General features: G+C 40.8%; 1 protein-coding gene across 1 annotated transcript in view; it reads right to left on the minus strand.

The window, feature by feature from the left end:
• Window positions 1-23,007, minus strand: part of LOC124259349 (F-actin-uncapping protein LRRC16A-like) — a 106,399-nt gene that overhangs the window by 42,855 nt on the left and 40,537 nt on the right. Inside the window, 18 exon segments of the mRNA XM_046693472.1 lie at window positions 2,754-2,882; window positions 3,374-3,436; window positions 3,438-3,473; window positions 3,867-3,960; window positions 4,573-4,710; window positions 5,439-5,542; window positions 5,926-5,980; window positions 6,848-6,947; window positions 7,427-7,578; window positions 8,163-8,350; window positions 9,746-9,823; window positions 10,161-10,351; window positions 12,940-13,034; window positions 13,850-13,938; window positions 14,378-14,453; window positions 14,941-15,014; window positions 15,891-16,059; window positions 20,842-20,969. Coding sequence (XP_046549428.1) covers window positions 2,754-2,882; window positions 3,374-3,436; window positions 3,438-3,473; window positions 3,867-3,960; window positions 4,573-4,710; window positions 5,439-5,542; window positions 5,926-5,980; window positions 6,848-6,947; window positions 7,427-7,578; window positions 8,163-8,350; window positions 9,746-9,823; window positions 10,161-10,351; window positions 12,940-13,034; window positions 13,850-13,938; window positions 14,378-14,453; window positions 14,941-15,014; window positions 15,891-16,059; window positions 20,842-20,969 — 1,959 coding nt within the window.

Raw genomic sequence — 23,007 nt, forward strand, 5'->3', positions numbered from 1 at the left:
TCTGGCATACAGTTGATAGACAACTTATGCGATGTCTTGAACGGACTGACGAGTAGCTATATATGACGAGTGGCTAGTATATGGAGACCTTGGAGGAGACTTCCTCGGTGAACTCTGGAGACTTCGCGAAGCTCTCGAAGTATCCCTTCTGGGTGAAGTAGACTTGGAGCCACTTAGCCTTCGCGACCTTCGCGAAGGTATCGAGTCAAACCCCGATTAGTATATATATATATATATATATGAACGCTTGCTTCGCGAACGGCCTCTGTGTTTAACAGGATGCGGGGTCGGCGAAGCGCTACTCCTCCGCGATGTCCCTTGTAGCTGGTGAGGCTCTAGCTCCTTTGCGGAGGCGGCCTGGGACTTGCTGGTTCTGCATAAGTAGGGCCGAGTGGATCATCTTATCTTCAGAAGTCGTGTTACGAAGTCTGGTGATAAGTGTCTCATTGATCGTTCTAGATCTATTTAGGCCAAGAACATACGTCTCGTCATGGATTCAACTGAACCAATTTACGATTGTAGTTCTTATTGTTGATATTGATGATCAACTTGTCTATGGGTTGATTTTCTCGGAGACTTGTGAGGAGAACGTTGATAGCTTCGCGAAGCTCTTGTGTAGTCCCTCGATGTCCTTCTAGATGATGATGATCTGGATTCAGGTGTCCTTCGCGAATGCGTTCGCGAAGCTTCCTCTGCGTCCGGTCCGGGGGAACGACGATATGACCTTCGCGAAGGCTTCCGTGATGTCTGATGGTCCGAGTCCACATCTAGGGATGAAACCGAAGAAGGTGATGATCTATTCCGCCTTCGCGAAGGCCTTCGCGAAGGCTGTACATCTAGGTCCCTCGTCAAGGTGGTCCGTGACTTCCTTCAGCGAAGGTGACATCGTCCTGGTTGCTTTCGTTGGCGGGGGTGCCTCTGGGGTGCTGTCTACGTTGGAGCCTTCAGCGAAGGCTCGGTCCCTGCTTCTGCAGTCTGTAGCGATCCTCCATCATGGTCATAATTTGCGCATCAGGTCCTCAGGGATGGACTGCGACGAGGTCGTCGGTGCCTTATCTGCGGTGTTAATGGAGGGGTCCACAGGAATATCGTCCGACATCAGTGTAGAGGCATCAGGCTGCATGGTGATCTCTGCTGATGTCATTGTAGCTGTCACCGGTCGCTTCTTGTGGCGTATGTCGGGGATGATGATCGGCTGACCATCGTAGACGTCCAGGTCTGCGGCTGGAACAATCTCGGTTGAGAAAGTCCTAGTAGACTTCGTTGATTTCCCCTCAGATGTCAACGCTGCCCTCGGTGTGCGACGTCTGCGTTGAGTGTTGGTAGCGATGGGACCCTCAGGAAGATCATCGAATATCAGCGTTGGTACATCAGGCTGCATGCTGATCTGCGCTGACATCACTGTTGCCGACATCGGTCATTCTTTTGATGTACATCAGGTATGATGATCGGCTGATCATCATACAGGCCCAAATCCGGCTGTAGAGATGTAGTAGAAAACCTCTAGTCTACGGCTGCGACGATGGGATGTCTGGGGAAGCAGGACGCTTCTTGGAGATGGCGGACTTCGTCCCGCGCCTCTCCACCACTCTAGCGGAACACCACGGGGGGAGGGGTCGACCAACAGCAGTAGACTGGCGAGGGGTTCAGGTGTATCAGTCATACTAGACTCTGCATCGCGCGACCTATCTGCTGCAGCGTCTCAAAGCGCCAAAGTAAATATTAATAAAAGGTAGAATTGGATAAATTAGTACCGCAACTGCAATGTGAATAAAATGAACATGGCGCGAGTACAACTAAGGCATATTAAAAGCGGATCAGCAGCAGAATAAAACCGTAATCTGCAATAGTACAAAATTTTCATCAACGTAATCCACTGAAACAAACCGCAGTCCGTGAATAAACTGTAGAAAAGCGACTAAATATCAATATATAATGGTTGAAGGATACTAGCTAAACCTCTATAGATGTCTATACGAGGTAACTAACTAAATATAAATCAAAGGATATAGTGTCGGGAGACACAAACGCTCTCAAGTCCAGCTCACTGGGCGAAGAAGGAGAGAGTGAGGCACATGGGTGAAGGTGGCGCCCTCGTTTCCCGCGCTTGTGGAAAGGGGGTAACTCGTGGTGAGTACTAATTAGTGATTTTACATTGAAGGGAGCTTCAATTAGGGAGATACAAGTGTTTCCACTAAGTTCGCAAGAAGAAGAAGACAAGCAAAAGAGCATGAGTCAGGATAAGGAAAAATATATTTCCACTATACCGGACGTTTTCTTGTTGATTTCTTAAATAAATATCATTATTAACATTGGAAAGTGAACTGGACACCGGTACAGTGTGATATACAAATTTGCTTGCCCGACAGAAAAAAACACTGGACTCGGACGTCGGGCAATGGGTTATTTCCACCCCTGATTACGCCAAACTCAGTAAGTTTCCTGCTGTATGATGGGGGTCTGTCAATAATCAAGCCTGGACCAGACAATCTGTTGATTAACATCATGAGCATCAATCTCCACAACTGTTACGATGACATGTGTCAACCAAGTCAGTAGACATGACCACCCAATCCTGTTAGTCACCTCTTACAACAAGTATGGGTCACTGATCACAAGTTCTAACCCATATCTGCATGGATCTCCAGTTAATGGAACACCGAAATAAACTATCAATACAACTCTGGAGTGTCAGTCCAGAGTGGACGAGTCGACCATGTTTTAGTCTTACTGTCAAGCAGCCTGTACTGCACCTGTTTTGAGTTGTCAGCATCCTTGACTACACGTCCTGCCAGTTCAATGTCTTCCTTGAAGTGTTCACTGGGGCTGTAGCTGAGGGCGTTCACAGTGTCCTGAACTTGGACGACCAGTCTGTCGACCATCTGCAGTGGCAACAGTGCATACTGACGACTCTTTGTAATGCTTGATTAACATATATATTCTAAAATTCTTTGTCAATGTACAAAACTCTATTTTATTCATTTTCTTGTATCATGGAAAAGCAGGCTTTGAAAATGAATACATTCTTTTCTCCCATTCATACAAGTCAAAAAGTTAAATGGTTTGATAACATATTTTGAAAAGCTCTTCCGAAACATAATATATGTTAGCTCGCAAGATGCTCTTATTTAACTTACAGTTTGATGGAATATGGAATCAAGTTTTTAGTATTGTATGACTTCTCTATTGAAATATGTATGATTTGAGGACAACATATTTCTAGTCCTACAGCCCTACACAAGTGTCAAGTACCTAGTATAATATCACCGAACTAGTGAGGTTGTACAAGCTCAAGGTTCCAGATCTACACAGGTGTCAAGTATCAAGTATAGCATCACCAAACTAGTGAGATGAGACAAGACCCCAGCCCTACCTGCTGTGTGGAGCTGATGAGGAAGCCCTGCTGCAGGCGGTACAGCTGGTCCGATGCACACTTCCTCGGGGCTGTGGTTCCTCTGGAGCAGGGACTCAATCTGGAAACAATCACATTAGGAGTAATCCCATGTTCCAGTCCAGACTAATTACACACTCTACAAGATCATACACAGTGATCACAATGATTATGCATCTGAAATCTAAGATCATTACACCAGATAACATTTTGGTACAATTCTGCCTCACGGTTAGTCCATAATGAGGTAATTATTACTTTATCATCTTTGGCAACCTGTCAACAAACACCAATGTTTTATGTCATTTTGCTGAAACATAGCTTGATTTCACATTACAAGAGTACAGGGCCTAGATTTTCCGAAGCTCTCTTAGCGATAAGATAGTCGTAAGTGCCATACATTAACATTAACTTACGACTGACTATCTTAGCGATAAGAGAGCTTTGAAAATCTAGGCCCAGGCTACAGACTCACTTTCTGCAAAGCAGTCTCTGTCTTCTCGGGCTGCGTCTTCATGGTGACAGAGGCATCGTTCACAGGGAACGGCATCTTGTGTAATGAGAAGTTCCTGGAAGTGAAGATAGAAGTCAGTCCTGGAACTTTTAGAGAGGTGAAGTAAATGAAGTGTTGGACAAAAGATACCAAATTCTATCTGGGTTACGAAGTATCAAATACATAACAGGACAATTAATTACATAAGTGTTTCATTTCAACATTCCGAATTATGGCTACCTTATGTCATAATTGACATTTTAGCCTCCGGTGTAGCATTTTGGGATCCTAGAAGACATAGTGAACTTCATCGGTCAGGTTATCTTTGTTTTAAAATTTGAAACTATGTGTGATTATTAACTTAGGGGATTGACATTGAAGGCCTTGACTTATCTCTTTACTTGTCAGAAAACAGTAACCCATAAAATCATTCAAACTCAGGCCTTGCACAGAGCACACTCTATTGGGCCACTATTGATGACCTATTTCCTTGTATCTCAGACAACTGGGGCGTTGGGGTAGCCTAGTGGTTAAGCGTTAGCTCATCACACCGAAGACCTGGGTTCAATTCCCCACATGGGTAAAATGTGTGAAGCCCATTTCTGGTGTCCTCCGTCATGATATTCCTGGAATATTGCTAAAAGCGGCGTAAAACCATACTCACCCACTCACTCCCTCAGACACTTACTTCTCCAGAGCTTCAGCAATGTCTTCAAATCCCTGAGCTGTGGTACCGTTCTTGTCCCAGAGGATGGTGCGGAGTTTGGTGTTGATCTGCAGGGCCTTCGCCAACATCCTCGCCCCGATGTCCCCCATTATATTTCCACTGAAACAGAATAACATCAACGCATGCAGGTGAAGGACTACCATGAACCTTCAGCACACCAAGAAAATGTCACTTCTACAAGCTTCTCCAATCTGCACCCTGAACGTCCTTGTACACCATCAACCTTCAGTCTCATGGTATAATAGATTTAGTTAATAATCCTGTGCACTTCACTACATCCATACACATAGCACTCTCGTTCTTACATGATATACAAGCGGTAATTGTTAATTCAACTGACAAATGAAGCATGTTGTGGTTGGTGATCTAATCCATGGTTTCATGTATAGTTTCATGTTATCACACATCATAGCGACACTTCACTATTGGGGTAAGTGTCAGGATTACATCAACAGCATTGCAGCTCATATATTTAGAGGCTATCTATACATTTTTATTACAGATCTTAACAATATCAAGGGGCGTCAGGGTAGCTTCGTGGTTAAAGTGTTCTCTAGTCATGCCGAAGACCCGGGTTCGATTCCCCACATGGGTACAACGTGTGAAGCCCATTTCCGGTGTACCCCGCCATGATATTGCTGGAACATTGCTAAAAGTGACGTAAAAATAAACTCACTCACTCACTATCAATGAATAAAACAAATGCTTCAAGGTGGATGCATCTAAAACCCTAAAAGTTTTTCAAAGCATATGTTGTTAAGTACTCTACAACGGTTAATACAAATTCCACTAAATGCATCCACATCCCCAGGAACAGGTGTGTGTACCTGAGGTCGATGGTGATGAGTGAGGTGTTGCTGCCAAGGGCGTTGATGACGTAGGCTGTGTCCGCCTTTAGACGAGAGTCCGCCAGGGACAAAGACTCCAGAGACTGTAACAATAATAATGGTGATGATTATGATGATTTAGAGTCTTCCAACAGGAGTATTTTGCATGCAGGAGGTGAGCATGTAGCCATGTTAACATAAGACAACAGCAAACCAATCAGAAGCTGACTAAAATAATAGGTCACTACTGATTGTTGGTCTTTCATAGCCAACTTGAGATGAGACTGAAGATTTAGACATATGGTTTTACAGGAATTCACAGATACCATGTTCCACATTCTTAAGTGTTGAAATAGCCTTGATAGACGGAGAATGAAATAACAATCTGAAGAATAGCAAGACCAATTAATTTTGATTACTCTTAAAAATAAGAAAAAATAGTCCACAAAAAAAGCAATGAAGTAATGTAAGCGTCTGCTCTACTCACACTTTCCTCTTCTTGAATAAGCTGCACCACAGGGTCAAGGACTGACAACATGTTCCTGGGGATGAACAAGACGTGAGGCATTTCATACAACAGCAAGATATAAATATTGTCATCTCTAATCACTGACATGCAGTAAGTATTTCAAATAAGACAACTGGGACAACCTCTGTGAGTGAGCTAATGATGCTGCATGCTGCAGTGTTACCGTATATAGTAGCTTATAGTCACAATGGCTACAGAAAGTGTGGACCAGTCAGTGGTTACCAGCAAACGCAATGACTAACTGAGTTTTGGTTTTACGCTGCTTTTAGCAATATTCCAGCAACATCACGGCGGGGGGACACCAGAAATGGGCTGCACACATTGTACCCATGTGAGGATTCGAACCAGGGTCTTCGGCGTGACGAGCCAACGCTTTAACCACTAGGCTACCCCACCGCCCCGCAAACACAATGATGTACGAAGATGATGACACACTATCAGCTAGGTCAAACACTGTAACTGTTGGATAAATTTGCAGATAGTCATGATCACAGGCACCACAGGTCTTCATTCACAGGTGATTATAGAATTTTGAGAAGGGGAGGGTACAAAGGCAACCAAAGACATCTGCACACATCTCAGATCTACCCAAGTTCATCAAGCCCACAATCAAATGAAACGTGTGGTGAGGTGTTATCTCCCTGATGTCAAGTGCCAGGCAGGTAAACAACAAGTACCATCCAACCATCTGCTCTTCGGCAGACCCTCCATTTACTAGACCAAGGAAGTGGTCACTGAGCATATGTTCTATCCACTAGACCGTGTAGCTGGTACACTGGACCATGGAAGCGATCCACTAGGCCATGAAAGTGGTCCAAAGACCATGGAGGTCACCCAAATCATACAGAGCACAACATTCATCAAATCAACTTCAACTTACTTTGGTTTGACTCCCTGGAAGTTTCGTCCTATTGCCAGGTGCCTCAGTGACTGACATTTGGCTATATCTGGTAACAGCAACTTGAGGTCGGAATCAAACCCTGAAATCACATCACAACCATGGATTTCACACTAATATCACCCATGGAAAACAACATGTAAATTGTATCTCTTATGTCATAACTTATGTGATGATACAACGGTGGTAAACTTGCACAGACTACTATAGCACTTAATCTTCAGCCAGCTTAAAGAAAATCTGGCACTTCTTGGAAACGTTGCACTTTCTGGAGACTCAGATCTCATTAGAGACTTAGCTGTAATTAAATGGCCAGTGTTTAAATTGGCTGGATGTTGCTTTCCGCCAGGCACAAACTGAGTGAGTGAGTGAGTGAAAATGTTTTACGCCACATCAGCCATTTTGCAGCTATTCGTGGCAGGCACAAACTGAAGCTGACTCCCAGCAATTATTACAGTACTCTCATTTCCAGGCTATATTTCTAGGCTCTCATTTCAACCCCAAAAATGTTGAAGTCTATATGACAAGGGGTGGTATTTTATTCTCCTGCCTGTAGCTCACCATTGTTGCTGATGTCCAGACTGGCGAGGTTTTTAATCTCACTGATGCAACCCGCAATGTTATGTGTTCCCTGCCCTTGAAGGTCATTGCTGCTGAGGTCAAGGTGAAGGTTGTGTATGTGTCTATTACAGGATATTCCAAGCAGCAACTCTCTGAAAATCAAAACGCAACATTCTCAAATAGCAGAGAGAAATAACAATTAAATGAAACATGAAAATATTGTGAATTGAAGTGAAGTGAAAAGGTGTACTTAATGGATGCCATAAGGAAGCTGAACATCAGCATGCATCCAGAGACATGGATGGCAGGATGACACTTTGCCAATTGATCAATATCTGAACTGCTGACAATCAAGCTGGTGAAGGTTGAAATACACTGATATTTACTGATGTTTACTGCAGATTCAGTAAAGAAGGCTCCTCGTATAAACAAAAGAACATAAAGAGGAGAGATATACAGTACATTGACAATCCCCACACAAAATGGCTTCATTAGTGACAAATCATCCACATAGTTTGTTTGCCTCGCAGTCCCAATAAGTCATGTAATTTTCATTTCCATCCTGTGCTTAAAGTAATGCTGTTAATTCGACACAAGATCGACACCATTTCCTCGGACCTTACACAACATTTTTATAAACCGACAGTCCAATAGTCACAACTGTTTTTTATTTTCATTGCAAGGGATGGGATCATCCAACTCAGTGAGATGCGGAACCTGGCCGATATCAACTCACTTGACTGCTTCTGGGGGAAGTTTTGTACTGGACAGGTTGACGTGCTCCAGCATACACGCTGTAGCAAAGAACTGCTTGAGGCTGGTCGGAACCTGGACATCCTTCATCTTCTTGTGGGTGAAGGTCACGTGAGAGACATTCAGGTAGATCAAACTCGTGCAGCATCCTCGCTGCAGGGCTCCGAACAACTGGAATACAAACGAATCAACAGTTATGGGAAAACATGACATTTGCTGTTTTGTGATCCCCAGATAAATGTACATTTAGAGAAGTTTGTTAATTGTAACACACAGACCAGTGACAGAAAACTTCACAGTGGTTCAAACACCACTGATGAGTGCTGGCCAACCACAAGAAACACCAAAAACCATCAAACATATTTGGAGTATGTGATTGTTAAATAGGTCCTAAAGAAAATTCTGTTCTCAGAATATGGATGTTGGGTTATTTTTATACAAATAACCAGTAATACAACTTGCATCAAATTAATACAACTTCTGGTTTGAGATATTTTGATTGGAGCTAGTTAAAAAACTGAAAGATTGATAATGTTTTATTTAAGCTTTCAGAATCTACGATCACTTGATGGTAGTGGTGGTCCGATTAATTGAAATAATCGAAGATTGGTCGCAGTGACTAAACGACCAAGCAATCGATCATGTTTTCTCATAATCGAATACAAACAATTCTGGAACACTTTTTGCATTAACAATTTTTTTCACAAGGTTGGTTTTGTCTGTTACATTTCATGAGCACTACAAGCTCGGTCCAAGTCATTATTGAATTTATCTTAAAGACCCCAAGAAATTTATGTTCCTAACATACTAGTCATCCTTTAAAGATGTGTAATTTGTGGAAAAAACAACCAAAGAACTACAATTTTTTTCTTTATGTTTTTGTGCAAACAGGAAAATTTCATAAATGACACTAACCAATTATTTTCGATTGATTGATCGGTTGTAATGAACCAATCATCAATTATGAGATTTTAACCAATTCCCAACACTACTTGATGGCTCCTGATACCATGCTATTCTGTTGATAATCATCACAAAACATTAACTTTTTCACAGTAATTCATGATAAATATCCAGCTGATCAACTCATCACCACGTCAAAATATGTCAATCCCAATCAGGTTTTAAATAAAGATTTTATGTCGAGTGTTTCTAACAGAACATGACGTATGAACACACACAACAACCAACAGAGATGACCTATCCACAAGCATGATTCCTGTTAATCCACTGTGACTGAAACGTATGGGAGGTAACTCCAGTTAAATCTCAATTATACACATAGGCTTGAACCATGTTCCAAGATTAACAACATACTGAGGTCCCTGGTGGAACAATGAAGTTGTTTCACTGTGTTGAATCCCTTAGGCATTTCAAGATCAAAGCACAGCTTCAAATCAAAGATTCACCCCAAATTATATCAACTCCATAACCATGCTTGTTGGTTCCACCAAAGTACACTGGGCTACTGGCTTTCTTCACATATCAGGCAGAGATGCTGTGATATAACAGTTATACTGTTCAAAGTGACACGAAACCCAACACACTCACTCACCCAGCACCTACCATATCAAGGGTACAGTCGGTGTGGGATAGATCAAGGTGAGTCAGGCCATTCGGATGGGCCAGAAAGTTGAAAACTTGCTGAAAACAAAAAAAACAAACAAATAGTCATGGTTCCTGACAACTTGCATTGAATTGCAGAATTAAGACTGATCAATATGGTGTGTTGAGTTTTAATAATTGCTAGTCTCATTTTCTTAATAGTTAAAGAATTGATAATATTTTCATCTGTCCCTGTGATGTGGGGGGTAGTATGAAAAGTATGGGTCAATCAGAAGTACTTAAACAAATTAAGGGGTCATCACAATCAGGTGAGCTAAAACTCACAGGTAATGGACAAGCCCTCATGTCATATATTAACTTTAAGACAAGATGAAAATTCAAAATACCCTGATGTCACAAGGTGCTCCATTCTTACCGTTAGATCTTCTCCCTTTTGTCCATTCTCAGCCAGCTTGAGGGTCCGGAGGGTGTTTGGGATACAGGCACTTCCCCCCATCGTATCAGCTATCCTGTTAAGGCCTTTCGTTGTCATCCCTGTCTTGGAGACATCCAGGTACACCAGCCCCTTGGCCTGGTTACTTAACGAGCCCATCAGGTGATGCACACCTGGAGCAAGAGTTCGTCATAAGCTGGCCTCACTATTGGCTCATACAGATATCATTATACCTTTTGCCAGTTTGTATATCCCATAACTTTCCTCATCAAATTATTCTCAGACACGAACAAGAGAAGGTAAGCTGATTTTTTCATTTGATACTTAAATTATATGTAATATTTTCAAAAGTCTTTCTAACACATTTGCATCAAAATTAAACAAGGCAACATATATTTTTTCACCAGGTCTGTAAGCGAGTGTCTAGGGTTTATTGCTAATTTCAACAATATTTCAATAATATCACTCTGGGAGACAAACCAGACAGCCATCAACAGTTTGAAAAGGGTGCTGGCTGATAGAGGATATTTTTCAGTGCAAGTCTGGGAATGAAACCCACCAAGGCATGTAGTTTGTGACTGAAACCCACATGAACCTACTGCACCACCCATGTTCCCACGGTTCAGAAGAAACTGAATTCCATAGTTACAATGTTACATTCCTGAGTTATCCCATGTACATCCATTCTCTATGATCCCGTGTAAATAACATAACACTATAGATAACCATGGAAACAAACTTCACTCATGTGTGACTAAGTAACTGATACGTGACATGGAAGTTGTGGGAATATGATATCTTTGTTTGTTGTTTAACATCGCATTCAGGTATATTCCAACCACCTGACCAGTGACTGACATCATGAGCATCGATCTACACAGTGAGGACAAATCAAAGTCACCAAGCCTGCCCGACCTATCTTGTAAGTCGCCTCTCATGACAAATATCCTATTAGCTAATGTTGCTTGAGACCCGAATGTCCACCGTTGGTGAGTGCTAGTGCAAGTATGGTTTTACGCCGCTATTAGCAATATTCAAGCAATATCATGGCAGGGAACACCAGAAATGGGATTCACACATTGTACCAGCAAGGGGAATCGAACCCGGGTCTTCGGCATAACGAGAAAACGCTTTAACCACTAGGCTACCCCACTGTTGGTGAGGATACAGACAGATTCAGGACATCTAAGACTAACAGAGATGAAACAAGTTAACTTCTTTGAGTGGCATCTAGAAGTTGGTGTGATGAACGAGGAGAGTTCCATGGATATTCAACTTCTGTAATATAATATGAGTGATGTTTCGGTGTATCTACTATCACCGTTATCAAGCAACTGATCTCTTGCTTGATATCGGTGTTAGTAGCTACACCGAAACATCACTCATATTATACTAGAGAAGTTGCACAGTCATCCCTCGCAATAACGCTCTTAGCAATACCGCGGATTCGGTTAAACCGCGGGGTAATCCGTGGCTCCCATAAAAAAAGTTGCCCAGTGATCACACATATTCACGTCATCAAAAATAGCACATCAACAAATCCGCTCTTGAGCTCTGGTTAATCACGTAGTAAACTAGTGAAATTCAGTGCGGATTGCAATTAACAGTGTTTATCATATATATCCATGTTTTTTCAGATGCTTAAAACATGCAGCGTCTTTTTCAATAATAATTGATGAACAGCGAAACATCATAATAACTGTATCATAAAGACATGATTATCAGCCGAGTACTTACAACGTTTGCTATGATGCAACACACCGCGTAATTGCACGGGTATACACCGCCATCCGAGAATGTATGATGTCAGAAAACACATTTTATTTGATTAAATTCAATCCCATTTTCATTCATTAAAACTGTTTACAATAACAACGGAGAAAAATGGCATTACCTCATTCCATACAACACCCGCTTACCACATTCGTGAGGGTCCGTTTTTCGCGCCTACTGCGAGAGCACCAATTTCACATTTTTCTCAGCAATCACGAACAGATTACAGCCTTGTCATCCATTGACCCCAAGACCCGCGTTATTGACTCGTTGAAGTCATATTTGACAATTAATTGCCAACATTTTGTTTTTACAATCAAAGTGGCACGTACCGCGGGAAGTCAGCGGTGACTTGTCAAACTGTCTCCTACATAAAATGTATCCAGCCAGGTAACCCAAAGTGCTTAGCAATGCTTATCATTATGTTAAATATGTTCGTAGAAAACATGCATTATACTTATACGATAGCAATATATAAGATCTCTGTTAGAATAACTGCTTGATATATCAATTATTCTGATAATGGAATAGAAATTCTTGGATGTTATATTTTCGGATCGTTTTTAAATGATTCACCGGTACATTGGACCAAAACATCGATGTGTGCTCAGCTGATTGCTATTTCAGGCTTAGTTGAATAACAGGTAGCGTGACAGGAACAACAATTGAATTATCATGTCTTGTGATGTTTGATTGCAAGTTTCATGTACATACATCTTTTTTTTATTTACAAAGTTTTGTTTTTTTTCACCTCCAACAATACGATATAGTTTTGACTGGGCACAATACACGAAATAGCAGTTTTGTTATGTCCATGGAAAATACGATTTTACTTGGCCTTTGTTCCGCGTTATCTAATCGTTACTTATAACGCGGGTGTCTAATAACGCGGGGGGTCATCCATGGACCCCAAGACCCGCGTTATGGCGAGGGATGCCTGTATATCCATAGACCTCTCCTCGCTGTTCATGAAATAATAAGAATGTACCTCTATCTTCTAGGAAGTTATTTGACAGGTCGACTCGACACAGCTGGGTACCACTGTTAGACAATAAGGCAGTTGACAGTTTCTGTATAAAATCTCTGAAATCAGACAAAGTTATACAAATAAACAATTTTTACTATCTCAGGTATTTCTGTTGCATAAACGTAGATACACAATGACTGTCAGAATGAAAGTATCAGGAATCAATTTGCCGACCAGTTGTAAAGGGTGAGATAGGGTGAACTCTCAAGTGGGTGTTACTATGAGCATTATGACATGTCAGCATCGTGTGGGTGCTAGTGTGTCATACGCCACTTCAGAAACATGACAGCTAGGTTTGGTTTGGTTTGTTGTTTTACGCCACACTCAGCAATATTCAAGCTATATGGCGGCAGTCTGTAAATAATCGAGTCAGGACCAGACAATCCAGTGATCAACAGCATGAACATCAATCTAAGCATTTGGGATACAATTACATGTGTCAACCAAGTCAGTGAGCCTGACCACCTGATCTCGTTAGTCACCTGTTACAACAAGCATGGGTTACTGAAGACCAATTCTAACCCAGATCTTCACAGGTATGACAGCTGGGATACTAGAAATAGGTTCCACACTTTGTATCTACAAAGCCCTGCCATCGGCATAACAAGCTACTCCTTTACCCACTGGATTACTCCCCCTGGATGTCAGCCCGAAATGTTCTGTCAAAAGTCACCCAAACCTGTATCCAGACTGCCTCCTACTAAAACAAATCTTCATTCTATAAATCCTAGCAACATCACATATAAAGGCAGGGCCTCAAAAGGGCTTCACACACTGTACCCATGTTTGGGATTGAACCCATGCCTTCAGCATGACCATCAAACACTTCAACCACTCAGCCCACCACACCAAGGGAGGATTAGTAACTTACATTTTGATTCCTGTATTGCAGAGTCCCAATTCCTCTATCACAGAATTACGCTTCATCACTTGTAAAATCTCATTGGCAGCTTCGGATGTCTGCAACAGCAATATAACCATTTTACACAGACTGACAAATCTAACGAAAAAGACAGTAAAACAGAACAAGAATATGATTACTTCACTTAAAACCAATGGCTAAAATAAGGCAGAAGAATAAACCATTAGCATTTGTTTTGCTCACAAAACTAATGACCAAACAGGGTCATAAATGAGTGTGGTGTGTAAAATGCCAGAGTTGCTTACGCTCCCCTAAAAATCCGGGCAAGCTGTTAATTGTCAAGTTGCACTGCGTGTAGGTAACAATATTTTGATGGTGCAATCTGATTGATTCACTTGGTTGCACCTGGAGCAATTGGTGAAAAAAAACATGAAATCGTGCCCCGATACAACTCTGTGGCTAAAAACTGCATTATGAAGTGATGTAGATTCTATGGAGAAAATTATTGAGATATTACTTGTGAAATGTTCTACTTACCAGTTTGACATTGTTTGCATTTAATTTAGTAAACCAGCAATTATGCTCGAGAGCCGATATGATTGGCACCAGGTCCCTGAAACACAAAAATATCCACATCAGTTCGACCAAATATATCAGATAAGACCATGAATTACGGATCTGTGTCCACCAAAGTGGGTAAGTTTACTTGTCTGACCATGTGTTCAGTATTTCAGTTATATCCCAGCATGACAGATGATATTGGAGGACAGCAGACATTTACTACTTCATCCTCCAGAAGGGATATGATAGGATATGATGCTGCAAAACAAGGCCAAGGGAGACTCAGAGATCTGTGTCCATTATCAGACCAGGGGAGACAACTCTGTAGATTCTGGACCTCACGCTACAGAAACTTTCACAGGATTTGTTTGTTTCGCAGTCAGCATGTTTAAGCTATGTCATGGCAGCCTTATTCATTAAGTGATTATTAATGAGTAATGTCCTGTGGAATATCATACAGTTGAATCATGTCCTCAATGACACTATTCATTATTTCTAGGGGGTATTCTTCAGAAAGTGCAAAAGTCAAACTGACTTACTTTCCATTTAAATGGTCAAAATCTCGCAAGCACAGCTCCCTGGAGTCCTGAGATAGGTATATGGTATCTACATCCTGAAACATAAATAAATAATACCTTAATCATGTATTTATTTTACATAATTGAATGAAAAGGTTTGAGTGAATAATAAAGTCTGTGTGCTTGTACTGCTAGTGTCCATAAAAAATAGGACCACTTACCCACGCCACTTCCTCCCTGTAGGGTAAGGAGTGGTAGTCACACATACAGGTGTACATGGACTATAGAACAATATAACACTTACCCACGCCACTTCCTCCCTGTAGGGTACGGAATGGTAGTCACATATGCAGGTGTACATGGACCATAGACTCAATATAACACTTACCCACGCCACTTCCTCCCTGTAGGGTAAGGAATGGTAGCCACACATGCAGGTGTACATGGACCACAGACTCAATGTAACACTTACCCATGCCACTTCCTCCCTGTAGGGTACGGAATGGTAGTCACACATGCAGGTGTACATGGACTATAGAACAATATAACACTTACCCACGCCACTTCCTCCCTGTAGGGTAAGGAATGGTAGCCACACATGCAGGTGTACATGGACCACAGACTCAATGTAACACTTACCCACGCCACTTCCTCCCTGTAGGGTAAGGAATGGTAGCCACATGCAGGTGTACATGGACTATAGAACAATATAACACTTACCCACGCCACTTCCTCCCTGTAGGGTACGGAATGGTAGTCACATATGCAGGTGTACATGGACCATAGACTCAATATAACACTTACCCACGCCACTTCCTCCCTGTAGGGTAAGGAGTGGTAGTCACACATGCAGGTGTACATGGACTATAGAACAATATAACACTTACCCACGCCACTTCCTCCCTGTAGGGTAAGGAGTGGTAGTCACACATGCAGGTGTACATGGACTATAGACTCAATATAACACTTACCCACGCCACTTCCTCCCTGTAGGGTAAGGAATGGTAGTCACACATACAGGCATACATCGATGCATAGCCTCCACACGGTCCCACTTCTTTGCCTTCAATTTCTTTGATCATGTCGTACATTGTTTTCAACCTTTCAGGAGGTGTCACTTCTAGTTTGACTATTAACCGTCTGTAAAAGAGAACATTGCTGCTAATCCAGAGAGTGTGTTTCCAAATGACATTTTATGTTTCTGTAGACTAAAATTTATTACAAATTGTTTTGTTCTTGTATAAACATCATTCTCCTTAAACTCCCAAAATAATAAGTTTACAATTAGGAGGTTGTTATTCAATTCTTTTTGCTTGTTTTTAATCTATATTTCTATTACCCATTTTTCTCTGATTGCGAGTAACATCTAAAAGCAGTCTTCACAAAATTCTTGCCATAGCCAGTGTAGGAAAGATGTAGAAAATCTAGCCTGTCCACAGGACTGGCAGGTCAAATTTTTTACCAGTCCTGCCAAAATCTAGCCTGTCCTCCAAATATAAATAAAACACCTTCAGCAGTAAATATTCAAAAAGGTTATAAACATTATATATACACTGTATGTCACTGGTTTGCTAAAGTTGACCCGACATGAGGACAGACTACATATTTTTTTAACCCGTCCTCCACAAAATTCACCCGTCTCGGACGTTGGGACGGACTATCTTTCCTACACTGCCACAGCCATCATGAAAACATCTGAATCGAAAATTCTCCACCATGTGAGTGAGTGAGTGAGTTTGGTTTTACACTGCTTTTAGCAATATTCCAGCAACATCATGGTGGGGGACACCAGAAATAGGCTTCACACAAAGTACCCATGTGTGGAATCATACCCAGGTCTTTGGCGTGGTGAGCAAACGGTTAAATCACTAGGCTACCCCACCGACTTTCACCATGTAAACTAATATGAACAAGAAGACAAAGTCATCAATATCCCCTGCAATAGCAAAATACTCTTCATGAATATGTCTACGAGTTATGAGTATGTCAAATATTTAGGTGTGTATATAGAAAAGTGGAAGGAGAGTATTGAAAGGTTTTTAAAGTTCTGCTCCAGAAAGGGGCACTATCACCAATTTCAGGCTAAGTCAAACTTGTTGCCATGGAAATGCCAAAAATATTTTATTCAGAATTCCAAAACTACCAAAAGGCACCAGAACACCACCAGATCTATCTATGTGCCAAGTTTGGTGAAGAAAAAGTGAACCGTTTTAGAGTTCTGCTCCGGAAAAGACAAATGTGCACGGACGGAGTCCATTTTAATACCCCCCGCAAAACGCGTTGCGGGGGATAATTAGTATTGATTATGAAATGCAGCTTGAAAAATGTGTAAAAATCACGACACCTGTGACCATATAATGTATGTAATATTAAATTATTGCGAGAGTGGATGCTATTCTCTGTGTCACAATAAAATTGTGTTTTGTATGTTTTTGGAAGATGCATTATTGTTATTAGTTCCAACATTACTGTCATCATTGTTTTTACTCATAACATTTGACAGTGTGATCAGTATTTTTCTCTCTATTTTCAGTGCAGGACTGGATAAATTTCCCCTTGGTGTGACATAATGCTGTAATGTGGAGTGGACTCCCCCCAGAAGTTCCTGCACAGCTCTCTGTATTGTAATCTAGCATAACAAAATTCTCGCACAACTGCATGTGGCAACTGAAATGTTCATTGACAGACACGAGACAAGAAGTGATATGACTTTCATTGTTATAGGGAAGCTGACGATCAAGGAAATAGCATAATAAGTCAAAATAATTAATAGTGAAAAAAATACAATAGGGTTGAAAGCATTTCTGGGAACATAAAACTCAACCTTTAACCCCTTGATGCCGAAGTTTTTTCAGGTGCACATTTTCATACGGTTTGAAAAGTGAAACGCGTAGCGCAGAATTAGCTTTCAAGTGGTCCTGGATCTACGATGACGGCTATAAAATTACACAGAAATGTAGAATATTAAATTTCCTATCCGTTGGTATAAATATAAGTGCAACTGCCTTGGCGGTTTGAGAAATAGACACTGCTAAATGTTGTCCAAAGTTTGTTATGCGCTAAAAACAGTAAATTTGTCCGCTTTTTATCACGCACCGATCAAAGAACTGTGCTACAAATATTTTAATGTGGCATCTTTACGGAAAGTGTGAGCGAAGAAAATACAGCCTGATATCTGAACGACATAAGTGTACATGAATTGGGTTTATGTGCTTGTGCATAACGTTATACGTTCAACATTAAAAATGACTCGCAATAAATCATAAATCATCAAAATGTCAACAAGAAGACAAAGTCATCAATATCCCCTGCAATGGCAAAATACTCTTCATGATTATGTCTACGAGTTAAATATTTAGGTGTGTATATAGAAAAGTGGAAGGAGAGTATTGAAAGGTTTTTAAAGTTCTGCTCCAGAAAGGAGCACTATCACCAATTTCAGTCTATGTTAAACTTGTTGCCATGGAAACGCCAAAAATATTTTATTCAGAATTCGAAACCTACCAAAAGGCACCAGTACACCACCAGACCAATCTATGTGCCAAGTTCGGTGAAGAAATAGGGAACGGTTTTAGAGTTCAGCTCCGGAAAAGACTGACTGACTGAGTTTAGTTTGACGCCGCTTTTAGCAATATTCAAGCAATATCACGGCGGGGGACACCAGAAATGGGCTTAACACATTGTGCCCATGTGGGGAATCGAACCCGGGTCTTCGGCGTCACGAGCCAACGCCTTAACCACTAGGCTACCCCACCGCCCCGCTCCGGAAAAGAGCACAACCACCAATTTCAGGCTAAGTCAAACTTGTTGCCACGGAAACGCCAAAAATATTTTATTCAGAATTCCAAAACAATCAAAAGGCACCAGTACACCACCAGATCTATCTATGTGCCAAGTTTGGTGAAGAAAAAGTGAACCGTTTTAGAGTTCTGCTCCGGAAAAGACAAATGTGCACGGACGGAGTCCATTTTAATACCCCCCGCAAAACGCGTTGCGGGGGATAATTAGTATTGATTATGAAATGCAGCTTGAAAAATGTGTAAAAATCACGACACCTGTGACCATATAATGTATGTAATATTAAATTATTGCGAGAGTGGATGCTATTCTCTGTGTCACAATAAAATTGTGTTTTGTATGTTTTTGGAAGATGCATTATTGTTATTAGTTCCAACATTACTGTCATCATTGTTTTTACTCATAACATTTGACAGTGTGATCAGTATTTTTCTCTCTATTTTCAGTGCAGGACTGGATAAATTTCCCCTTGGTGTGACATAATGCTGTAATGTGGAGTGGACTCCCCCCAGAAGTTCCTGCACAGCTCTCTGTATTGTAATCTAGCATAACAAAATTCTCGCACAACTGCATGTGGCAACTGAAATGTTCATTGACAGACACGAGACAAGAAGTGATATGACTTTCATTGTTATAGGGAAGCTGACGATCAAGGAAATAGCATAATAAGTCAAAATAATTAATAGTGAAAAATACAATAGGGTTGAAAGCATTTCTGGGGAACATAAAACTCAACCTTTAACCCCCTTGATGCCGAGTTTTTTTTCAGGTGCACATTTTCATACGGTTTGAAAAGTGAACGTTGTGCGAGAATTGCGCTCACGTGGTCCTGGATCTACGTACGGCTATAAAATTACACAGAAATGTAGAATATTAAATTTCCTATCCGTTGGTATAAATATAAGTGCAACTGCCTTGGCGGTTTGAGAAATAGACACTGCTAAATGTTGTCCAAAGTTTGTTATGCGCTAAAAACAGTAAATTTGTCCGCTTTTTATCACGCACCGATCAAAGAACTGTGCTACAAATATTTTAATGTGGCATCTTTACGGAAAGTGTGAGCGAAGAAAATACAGCCTGATATCTGAACGACATAAGTGTACATGAATTGGGTTTATGTGCTTGTGCATAACGTTATACGTTCAACATTAAAAATGACTCGCAATAAATCATAAATCATCAAAATGTCAACAAGAAGACAAAGTCATCAATATCCCCTGCAATGGCAAAATACTCTTCATGATTATGTCTACGAGTTAAATATTTAGGTGTGTATATAGAAAAGTGGAAGGAGAGTATTGAAAGGTTTTTAAAGTTCTGCTCCAGAAAGGAGCACTATCACCAATTTCAGTCTATGTTAAACTTGTTGCCATGGAAACGCCAAAAATATTTTATTCAGAATTCGAAACCTACCAAAAGGCACCAGTACACCACCAGACCCATCTATTGTGCCAAGTTTGGTGAAGTACACCACCAGACCACCATCTATGTGCCAAGTTCGCCTTGAAGAAATAGGGATTCAGTTTTAGAGTTCAGCTCGGAAAAGACTGACTGACTGAGTTTAGTTTGAGTTCCGCTTTTAGCAATATTCAAGCAATATCAAGACCAATGGTGGAAGTTCGGGACACCAGAAATGGGCTTAACACATTGTGCCCATGTGGGGAATCGAACCCGGGTCTTCGGCGTCACGAGCCAACGCCTTAACCACTAGGCTACCCCACCGCCCCGCTCCGGAAAAGAGCACAACCACCAATTTCAGGCTAAGTCAAACTTGTTGCCACGGAAACGCCAAAAATATTTTATTCAGAATTCCAAAACAATCAAAAGGCACCAGTACACCACCAGATCTATGTATGTGCCAAGTTTGGTGAAGAAATAGTGAACGGCCTTAGAGTTCAGCTCCGGAAAAGACAAAAGTGCACGGACGGACGGACGACGCACGCACGCACGGAGTCCATTTTAATACCCCCGCAAAACGCGTTGCGGGGGATAATATATATTCAAAGTTATATCACAGTTGAGTAATGTTTCCAGGAAACAATCAATACTCTTGATGGCCATCCACCTTCCCATTGTAAGCCAATCAGGCGAAATGACAACATGGCCAATCCCGTGTGTACTTACTCTAATGGAAATGAAGGGAAGATCTGCTTGAGCGACTTCCCAACGTGTGTGACCATGTGATCTATCTCCTCCGTGTCTGGTTCCAGAGTAACAAACGTGTAACCTTTCCCCTCCACCGTCAACGTCATCTGCAAAACAGAAGCTACAATGACACAGAGATCATTTTGCAACTTACCTGAAGAGGGGCCTAACCGCATGGAGTTTGATCGGAGTGGGCCCTGTGCCCAAGAACAGCAGCCTCAATAGAGATCCAACCAACAAAAAGATATTGGGGGGCAGTAAGGAGCACCAACCCATTGAAATTTTTTTAAATGACATCTGAGGCATTGAATACATCCAGTTTTTCCTGAACCATTTGTTGTCTGATGGCAATGCTTATTTTAAGTTCTTCAGCTTACTTGACAATTCGCTATCAGTAGCAAGTGAGCTGATTGCATGCCACGCTACAGAGGTGGACATCACATCAATTGTTAGTTGGTTTGTTGTTTTAAGCCACACTCAGCAATATTCCAGCTATATGGCGGCGGTCTATAAATAATCAAGTCTGGACCAGACAATCCAGTGATCAACATCATGAGCATCGATATACACAGTTGGGATACAATAACATGTGTCAACCAACCCGATCCCGGTAGTCGCCTCTTATGACAAGCATGGGTTACCCAAGACCAATTCTAGCCCAGATCTTCATGGGCAACATGCAATCGGAGAAACTTAACTGTTACTAGAACATTCCATGTATATAAATACAAAGTCATTGCTATGGACAGGTAACATCGGAAATACCATGTCAACAAACCTGAATCTAAATAAGCAATATAACCATGTGATTTCACTGCCTGATCATAAATTGTATATATCCGACTTGTGTTTTTAGTCTATTTCATTACTTATATTCATTATTTCATTTAATATTGTTTACAATAAATTGAGTGAAAGTTGAATGAAGTTGCCTGCAGTAGACAAACTCACTGCCATTTCCAGCAACTAAGATCAGATTAATGCTATGATGCTGTGAAATGAACTTTTGACAGAGAATGGATACACTTATCATAAAGGTCATACTCTGATTCAGTGAATGTAACATTTGTTGCAGTTTGTCAAATATTTCCATCTGTAAAGAATACACAATAATGATCAGCTCTACCGAAGCACTATGCACCAGATTATTGTAAATATATTCATCAAACTAACGCACTATTGGAATACACTACTAACGGTTAAAGTAACAGTTTCACATATAATTCTCCCGATCATTGCAAGTTAAGTTGTGATTAATGTATTTTACTGGATATGTTATAATCAAATCACCTGTAGATTTTGGAAGAAACATGTACACCTGAATGCTCTCTGACGCTTTATTTATGTTATCTTACTCTCTGCATATGATAGCAGTGCCTAGTAGAAAGGGAGATATAATTTAAATAGCAAATCATTATGTCTAGTGATATTTTATATCATATTTAAGTTTCTTATTTTAAATGTTAAAATGAATATGTGTCCACGTATACCTGATATAGAAGGATACGATATAGAATGTAAGTACATACATTTTTCTTTATCCATATCTGACTATGGAAATGGATCAGCATGTGGTTTTTACTTCCAGAGTCATCAGTGAAATATAAACATGATAAAGGTCCCCGGTATTGCTCCATTTAGGATTAATATGTGCCATAACATCCCCTGATGTTGTTCTGAATAAGCCATTTCATATTTCAATGCTTGTATGGGACAAGCGTGAGGCAGTGATAAATCTACAATTTTTAGTTTGTTAGTCCTGGGACTCTTTCTGTTGAAAAGTAATGAGTCCTTTTGAAATTTTGGTGAGTCCCTCAAACTTTAGAAGATTTAAGGATCAAATAATCAAATCAAGGAATTTTCTCATTTATTTCATGCACAGAAAGCCATATATGCGTATGCATGTAGCTAACTATATTCTGAAGTCAACAAATGTATAATTTGATAATTCAATTGATAATAAAATATTTTTATGGTTTCAGGTACCTAAAGAGGAATCTTTAATCAAAAGGTTCAAAATGATCCCTGATTATACGTCCTATTGTCCTCCTATATTTGGTAACATATTTCCGGTAATGTATCATAGTTCCGGTAATGTATCATAGTTCCGGTAATGTATCATAGTTCCGGTAATGTATCATGCTG

The sequence above is a fragment of the Haliotis rubra genome, unplaced genomic scaffold, assembly GCF_003918875.1.
Source record: "Haliotis rubra isolate DU_JTF1 unplaced genomic scaffold, ASM391887v1 Scf72, whole genome shotgun sequence".
In the NCBI taxonomy this organism is placed as follows: Eukaryota; Metazoa; Mollusca; class Gastropoda; order Lepetellida; family Haliotidae; genus Haliotis; species Haliotis rubra.